General features: G+C 68.0%; 3 protein-coding genes across 3 annotated transcripts in view; 2 read left to right on the top strand and 1 right to left on the bottom strand.

Moving 5' to 3' along the window:
• The first annotated feature begins 1,012 nt into the window (after positions 1 to 1,012).
• On the top strand, positions 1,013 to 3,142 carry RBM8A (RNA binding motif protein 8A). Its single transcript, XM_027910126.1, has 6 exons — positions 1,013 to 1,145; positions 1,475 to 1,534; positions 1,646 to 1,723; positions 1,971 to 2,107; positions 2,386 to 2,522; positions 2,745 to 3,142. The coding sequence occupies exons 1-6, from the start codon at positions 1,079 to 1,081 to the stop codon at positions 2,788 to 2,790; spliced, it is 525 nt and encodes a 174-aa protein (XP_027765927.1). The 5' UTR covers positions 1,013 to 1,078; the 3' UTR covers positions 2,791 to 3,142.
• A 577-nt stretch (positions 3,143 to 3,719) lies between these two features.
• On the bottom strand, positions 3,720 to 5,951 carry ANKRD34A (ankyrin repeat domain 34A). The gene is made up of 2 exons (XM_027910125.1): positions 5,521 to 5,951; positions 3,720 to 5,000 (listed from the first exon to the last, which is right to left on the bottom strand). Exon 2 carries the CDS (start codon positions 4,956 to 4,958, stop codon positions 3,720 to 3,722), a length of 1,239 nt encoding a protein of 412 aa, XP_027765926.1. The 5' UTR covers positions 4,959 to 5,000; positions 5,521 to 5,951.
• A 510-nt stretch (positions 5,952 to 6,461) lies between these two features.
• The window catches only part of POLR3GL (RNA polymerase III subunit G like), a 13,739-nt gene continuing 12,744 nt past the window's right edge, over positions 6,462 to 7,456 (top strand). Inside the window, exons 1-4 of the mRNA XM_027910128.1 lie at positions 6,462 to 6,771; positions 6,886 to 7,015; positions 7,129 to 7,197; positions 7,299 to 7,376. Coding sequence (XP_027765929.1) covers positions 6,652 to 6,771; positions 6,886 to 7,015; positions 7,129 to 7,197; positions 7,299 to 7,363 — 384 coding nt within the window. The 5' untranslated portion in view covers positions 6,462 to 6,651 and the 3' untranslated portion in view covers positions 7,364 to 7,376. The remainder of the gene's footprint in view (positions 6,772 to 6,885; positions 7,016 to 7,128; positions 7,198 to 7,298; positions 7,377 to 7,456) is intronic.

Below are 7,456 nucleotides of genomic sequence, written 5' to 3'. Positions count from 1 at the left end.
TTCCTTTCCCCTTGTATCCGTATCCATGTGGAGCTCAAGGTGATGTTTAGCTTTAAAAAAACACCCTTTTATGGCATGGCATTGTTCAAACAGCTCCAGTTCACCCATGGGAATTCTCATCTCACTCCCCACTTTCTCCAGCAGACCAGGAATACAAAACAAAATTCCAAGCCAGAATTCCTTTCCCACGCCGGCTTGGAGCTTTCCCCACTTCTTATCCTCCACAAACCCTTTGGGATGCCCTTATTCCCACCCTCTCACCCCTTCTTCCCTCTGCCTGAGCGCAGGATATTCCAGCAATAATCGTCGTTTCGGGATAAGATTGGAATAATTCCATGATCCGTAGGTATCCTGCTTTTATATATCCACATCCTATCGAGCCTGCTTTGGGGGTTCTATATTTTTTTATACTTTCACAACACTATTCACGTTTGGTGTCGCTGGAAATGGGATTAAAAACACACCGGGGGGTTTGGGGGTGGTGTTGTTTCTTGAAATATTGGAAAAGTCCAGACCTGGAACGTGGGGGCTAAAACGAGCAAATCCAGGTTTCCTCGGTATGGAAAGGGGCTCATGCTCCTTGTTGAGGTGATGGAATGATGTGGATCCAGTGGGAGAAATCCCGGTGTGGATTTTATACAATAAAACCAGCGATTTTTTTTTTTCTATGGGGTAATTTTGGTGTTTTTGCTCGTTCTCTGGGGGGACCGAGTCGTGCCCAACCGCCACTTTAGGCCACTCCTGGTATGTGTGTGTGTGTGGGGGGGGTGTTCAAATTCCCCGCGGGGTGTGCCGGGGCTCCCAGTGTTCCCAGTAAGGCTCACCACGGGGAATTAAAGGAATATTTCATCCAAAGGGCACTTTTGGGTGAGATTTCTTTGTTTCAGACACTTCCACCACAGGGCCCCCCCCAACATGGCGGCGGTAGCAACATGGCGGCGCTTCCTGCCACTCCCCCCCACCATCAGGTGCCCTTCTCAACATGGCGACACTTCCCGCCCCTCGCCCTTCCCAAGATGGCGCCGCCCCCGTTTCCGTCTCCCGCCCTCCCGCCCATGGCGGCACTTCCGGAGTCAACATGGCGGACGTGCTGGATCTCCATGAGGCGGGCGGGGAGGATTTCGCTATGGACGAGGACGGGGATGGTGAGCGCGGGGCTGAGGCGGCTCCTGCGGGACCCAAGACACCCCGGCGACCGGTCCGGCTGGGCTCCGGCCCGGGGGAGCCGCTCCCGCGGCCTCTCGCCGCGACCCCAAATTCCGGGACGGACCCAGTGTGGGGGGGTCATTCCCATCATGGGGAGACGGTCCTGCCTTTCCTGGGGATGGTCCCTGCCTGTTCCAGGGGGGTCCTGTCCAGCCCGGGGGGATCATTACTATCCAGGACAGGAAGGGGGGTCCCTGCCCACCCGGGGGGGGTCCCACTCCCCCCGACTCCACAATGTCCCCCTCCAATTCCCGCCTCCTCCTTTCAGAGAGCATCCACAAGCTGAAGGAGAAAGCCAAGAAGCGGAAGGGCCGCGGCTTCGGTTCAGGTGAGGCCCCCAAAAACCCTTCCCCGGCACCCTGGGGGAGGGCAGGGGGTGACACCCACCCCTGGGGGGTTGGGGAGCCCCGTTATCCCATCGTGTCCCTCCTTTTTCCAGAGGAAGGATCCCGAGCACGGGTGCGGGAGGATTACGACAGCGTGGAGCAGGATGGGGACGAACCAGGACCACAGAGATGTGAGGGGGGACATGAGGGATGGGGGGGACATGGAGTCCAGGGCTCAGCCCTGCTGGGATGATCCTTTCCCCCTTTCCCAGGATTTATGGACTCTGGGGCTCCATCTCCCCTCCCCAGCTGTGCAGTCTGGGGGGGATGCTCTCTCTTAGGGGCACTTCCACGTGGGAAGGAGGAGGAATGGGGGGGTTCCCGGGCATCCTGGCACCCCTCCAGCCCTGTAACCCCCCCTTTTTCCACCCCCCCCAGCTGTGGAGGGCTGGATCCTGTTCGTGACGGGGGTGCACGAGGAGGCCACGGAGGAGGACGTGCACGACCGCTTCGCCGAATTCGGGGAGATCAAGAACATCCACCTCAACCTGGACCGGCGCACGGGATACCTCAAGGTGGCCTGGGGCGGGGGGCTCAGGGGGGCTGGGGGGTGTCCCACCCCCCCCCTAGATCAATTTGGGCTTGTGGGAGGGTTGAATTAGTCTGGGCTCGGAAGTCCTGAGGGTTCACCCCAAAACTGAGCCTATTTTTGGGGCCGCCAGGGGGAGGGACTCTGCACCCCAAAAGTGACTGGTTTGGGGGGTCCCTGCCCCCCAAACCTGAGCCGGGGGTTCCCGTGGTGCCCATGCTTGTTCCCATTCCCAATCCTAATGGCATTCCCGATCCTGTCCAGGGCTACACGCTGGTGGAGTACGAGACCTACAAGGAGGCGCAGGCGGCCATGGAGGGGCTGAACGGGCAGGAGCTCATGGGGCAGCCGGTCAGCGTCGACTGGTGCTTCGTCAGGGGCCCCCCCAAGGGCAAGCGGAGGTGAGGGATGGGAATTCCGGGAGCTGGGAGCGGGGAGGGACCCCCGGGAGCTGGGGGGGGGGGAAAGGGGGCCGTGCCCTGTGCTGTGCTGGGGAGGGGCTGGGGTTAAAACAGGGATGGACATGCCAAAAACGCTTTCTCTCCCTTTTCCCCTTTCCCTCATCCCCTTTTCCCCCGTGCTCTTCTCCCTTTTTTTCCCCCTCCACATTCCCTGTTTTCCAGGGGTGGGCGCCGGAGGAGCCGCAGTCCCGACCGGCGCCGCCGGTGATGGATCCAGGCTCCCACCCCGCTGTGTTCCCAGTCCGAACTGGGCCAAACTGGGAAAACTGGGGGGGTTTGAACACAGACAGGTTTGAGGGGCCAGACCGGCTCCAGCCCTTGGGAACTGGCGGTTTGGGGGAATTTTATTGTTTTCAAAGGACAAACGTGAGGGGAAGCAGCAGCTCCTCAGGGTTGGGGGTGTTCCCCCCCTCGGGTCTGGGGGGATCCCTCCCATCCCAGCACATCCCAGGAGTTTTTTCCCTACCCCAGGCAAACGTTCCCTCGGGGAACTCCCGTGGGGTTTATCCCACTGGGGAAACCCTTATTTTCTGTTAAATAACATTTTTTGTGTAAATTTGGCTTCTTGTCCTTTGTCCTTTGTTAAACTAGCCCCTCCCCTGGCCCTTTCCCTAAAATCCCTCCCCATCCCATCTGCTGGATCCCTGAGGATCCCTCCCAGCCTGGACCTTGGAAAAGCCTTTTTTTTTTTTTTCTCCCCTTAAAACTGGCATTGGGAAGCCACAGCTTTTAGGGGGACAACCCAGCAGGCTCCTCGTGTCCAGCTGGGACTGGGTGGGATCCCCCAGATGTGCCCCCAGATGTTCCCCCCACACACACTCTGAGCCGCTGAGCTGCACGGGGGCCTTTATTGAAGGACACCAACAGCCCCCTCCACCCCCCAAAACCGGGGACCCCCATCCTGGGAAGGGGAGGAGGGGGTGGGCTGTGTGCAGACCCCCAGCCGTGGGTTTAAGGGGCAAAGCTGCTGAGGGGATGAGGAGGGAGCAGGAGGAAGATGCAGGGAAACAACCCCCCCACTCCCGAGGGAATTTGGGGGGGTCGTGCAGAGTTTGTGCCGACAGTGACGGAGGGGCCACGAGGCCCCAGGTGGGCTCAAAGCGAAGGGGGGTGCCGGGCAGGGGGTCCCGGGGGTCTCTACGAGCCGGGCTCGGGGCCCAGGGCGCTGCGGAAGGCCACGAGCTCGGGCTGCATGGAGTGTCGGCGGCGCAGCAGCGCCCGGGGCGGCCCGGGGGGCAGCGGGGGCAGCAGCCCGGCCCTGCCTGGCCCGGGGGGCTCCAGGCACAGCGTTCCAGAGCCGCGGCGCTCCAGCAGCCCGCCCGGGCGCCGCAGCGGCCCTGGGGGAGCCCCCTCGGGGTCCAGGGGGTCCCGGCACAGGGGTTTGCCCCGCGGCGGGTCGGGGGCCGGGGCTTGGCGCGCCGTGGGGGGCACGGGGGGCGCCCGCTCTGCCCAGGGCAGCCCCGAGGCCTCGCGGCCCTCCACGCTGTGCCGGCGAGGCCGCAGCCCCAGCCCCTCCAGCCGCTCTGGCGGGGCCCTCGTCCCTTCCAGGGCTCCTCGTGGGCCCTCCGGGTTACCCCACGAGCCTTCCGGAGGGCCCCGCGTCCCGTCCAGGCTTCCCCGCGCCGTCCCCTCGGCCCCCGGCACCGCCAGCCCCCAGGGCTCCGAGTTGAGCCTCTTCAGCTGCCTCTTGGGCCCGGCCCTCGGCGGCTCCGGAGCGGCGGCCGGCGCGGCCGGTGGGAACTGGAACACGTCGCGCTCCTCGTCCCTCCCGCCGGCGCCCGGCGACGCCCGCACCTGCACCTGCGAGGGGGACGCGCAGAGCGCGGGCGATGGCGGCGAGTTCAGGTACTGGCGGGTGGTCTTGGTGCCGCGGGGCGAGGTGGCCGAGGTGATGATGATCACGTCGCGGCCGCGCTCCCGGCACGCGTCCAGCAGCACCTGCAGCGTCTCGCGGTCCCCGCGCTCCAGGGCGTACACGAGGGCCGAGCCGCCGGCGTAGTCGCGGGCGCTGGGGTCGGCGCCGTGGGCCAGCAGCACGGCGGCCACGGCGGGGCCGGCGCGCTCGGCACAGGCGTGCATCAGCGCCGTCCTGCCCGCCTTGTCGGGGATGTTGGGGTCGGCGCCGTTCTCCAGAAGGTACCGCACCATGCGCGGCTGCTCGGGCGGGTCGGCGTAGCCGGCGCGGCACGCGGCCATCAGCGGCGTCGTGCCCGCCGCGTTGCCCTCGTTGATGTAGGCGCCCCCCTCCAGCAGCAGCCGCGTCAGGCGGAATTTGCCCTGGGACACGGCGCGCAGCAGCGCCGAGCCCTCCGCCGGCACCATGGCCAGCCCCGGCGCCAGCGCGGCCCCCGGGGGGCGGCGGACGGGGCTGGGCATGGCCGGGCTCAGGGGCGCGGGCACGGGGGTGGCACCCGCTCACTGCGAGGGGGGATGGCGCGGGGTGAGACCCCCCGAGCCCCCTGCTCCCTGCCTCAGTTTCCCCAGCGAGGGGGGGTTGCCCTGGTGCTGAGCCCCCTCCCACGTCCCCCCTGCCTGTACCCCCACCCCTTGCCTGCACCCCCAAACCCCCCCCCATGCCACCAGCCCCTCTCACTCCCCATATCCCTTCCTCCACCCCTCTTCGTTCTCCTCATCCTCCCGCCTGTGCCCCCCCTGCATCTCCCCTGCCTGTGCCACCCTCCTGCCCGCACCCCCATCCACGCCGGTCCCCCATCCCTGCCCGCGCGGTTGCCATGGCGACGGCCGCTCATCCCGCTCCTCCAGCCCGACCGGCCGGGAAAATGGGGGGGAATCCATCGCCCCCCCCAGTCCCCTCAGCCAGACACCCCTGAGCCCGGGCCTGGGGCCTGTGCCTCGTGCTGCCCGGGCAGGGGGGACACCCCACAGCGGGGACCCCCCACCCCATCCAGCCCTTCTCGCCCCTCCATCCCCCCGTTACCGTGGCAACAGGAGCGTGGGGTCCCTCCGCTCCGGGTCGCGGTCCCCGCAGCCCCGGGGATGGGAGTGTCGGGGACAGCGGCCCGTGGCCGCCATCCCGGCCCGCCGCCGGTGCGGGGGGGGCCGGGAGGTGATGTGGAGGGTCCCCCCCCCTCCCGCAGCGCTATTTTTGGCAGCTGCCGGCGCGGGGGGGGGGGGGCTGGAGCAGGATGAATCACCCACGGCGCAGTCAGCGCCCGGCGCCCGGCCCTGCGTGGGGGCGAGGGGGGCCTCGGGGGGCTGGGGGGCACAAGAGGGTGGCGGGGGGCCGGTGGGGCTGGGGGCCGTGGGGCGGCGGGGCTGGGGGCCATTGAAGCATCGGAGATTCGGCGAGCTGTGGGACAGCGGGGCTGGGGGCACAGCACAGCGGGGCTGGGGGGGGGGTCACATCACAAGTGGGACTGGGGGTCCCAAAACAGTGGGGCTGGGGGGCAGAGCACAGTGGAACTGGGGCCGCGGGGGGCCGGGGATCAGCGAGATGCCAGTCCCGGGGGGGCTGAGCTGTCCCAGGGCACAGGGGCTGGGGGGCATCCGGGGGTGGGGGGGCCCAGGGGTCCCTTTGCCCCCTCCCTCGGCCCCGTCCGGAGCCCCCTCCCCATCCACCCGCCGGCCCCGCCCCTCGCCACGCCCCTTGTTCTGAGCTGCCAATCAGCGCGGGGCTCGAGGCCAAGCCCCGCCCCTTCCGCGCGGGGCGGAGCCGCGGAAGTCGCGGACGCACGTGGGGCGGGTGCGCGTGCGCGGGGTGAGAGCGGGACCGGGACCGGGAATACCGGGAATACCGGGGATACCGGGAATGGGACCGGGGATTCCGGGAATGGGACCGGGAATGGGGGGCACCGGGAGGGACCGGGGGTACCGGGTGGGGGGACACCGGGACCGGGAGGGACACCGGGACAGAGGGGAATCGGGACCAGGGCGGGCACCGGGACCGAGGGAGTGACCGTGGCCGGAGCGAGGGGTGAACGAACTGGGGAGCGGGACAGGCCGGGGCCGGGGAGCGGGACTTGGGGGGCACACCGGGAGCGGAGGCCGGGCCGGGGGTGTCACTGTGCCCTCCTGTGTCCCCCCCCCAGCGCCCCTCCCCGCGCCCAGGATGGCGGGCCGGGGCCGGGGCCGGGGCCGGGGGCAGATGACGTTTAACGTGGAGGCCGTGGGCATCGGCAAGGGGGACGCGCTGCCCCCGCCCACGCTGCAGCCCTCCCCGCTCTTCCCGGTGAGTCCGAGCACCGACACGCTCGTCACACCCCCGTGTCCCCCCTCACTCCACGCCGGACGGGGGGGGGCTGAGCACTGACACGCTCATCACACCCCCGTGTGTCCCCCCCAGCCCCTGGAGCACCGCGCGGTGCCCCTGCCGGGGGGCGAGGAGGGCGAGTACATGCTGGCTCTGAAACAGGAGCTGCGCCGGGCCATGAGGGGCCTCCCCTACTTCATCAAACCGGGGGCTCCCCGCAGAGGTACCGGGACTTGGGGGGGGAACTGACTTCCCCCATCACTGACCATCATGGGGGGGGGTCCCACGGGGGTCCCATCCCCCCCAGAGTGACCCCCCCCCGCTGTCCCCCCCCAGACATCGAGCGCTACTCAGACAAGTACCAGCTCTCCAGCCCCGTGGACAGCGCCATCGACTGGAGCCCAGGTGGGGGGACACGGGGGGGTGGGGGGGACACGGTGACATGAGGGGGCTCAGGGGGGGCTGACCCACCCACCCCCCCTTTGCCCCCCCCTTTGCCCCCCCAGACTGGCGGCGGCTCCCGCGGGAGCTGAAGATCCGCGTGCGGAGGCTGCGGAAAGGCAGTGAGTGACCCCCCCCCCCGTGCCACCCCGGGGGGGGTGACAGTCCCCTGTGCCACCCCGGGGGGGGTGACAGTCCCCTGTGCCACCCCGGGGTGGGTGAC

Source organism: Empidonax traillii, unplaced genomic scaffold, assembly GCF_003031625.1.
Source record: "Empidonax traillii isolate 1590-97213 ecotype Southwest subspecies unplaced genomic scaffold, ASM303162v1 scaffold2759:size29055, whole genome shotgun sequence".
NCBI lineage: Eukaryota > Metazoa > Chordata > Aves > Passeriformes > Tyrannidae > Empidonax > Empidonax traillii.
Note: the sequence above shows the minus strand (reverse complement) of the source record. Positions and strands in the feature narration are given on the sequence as shown.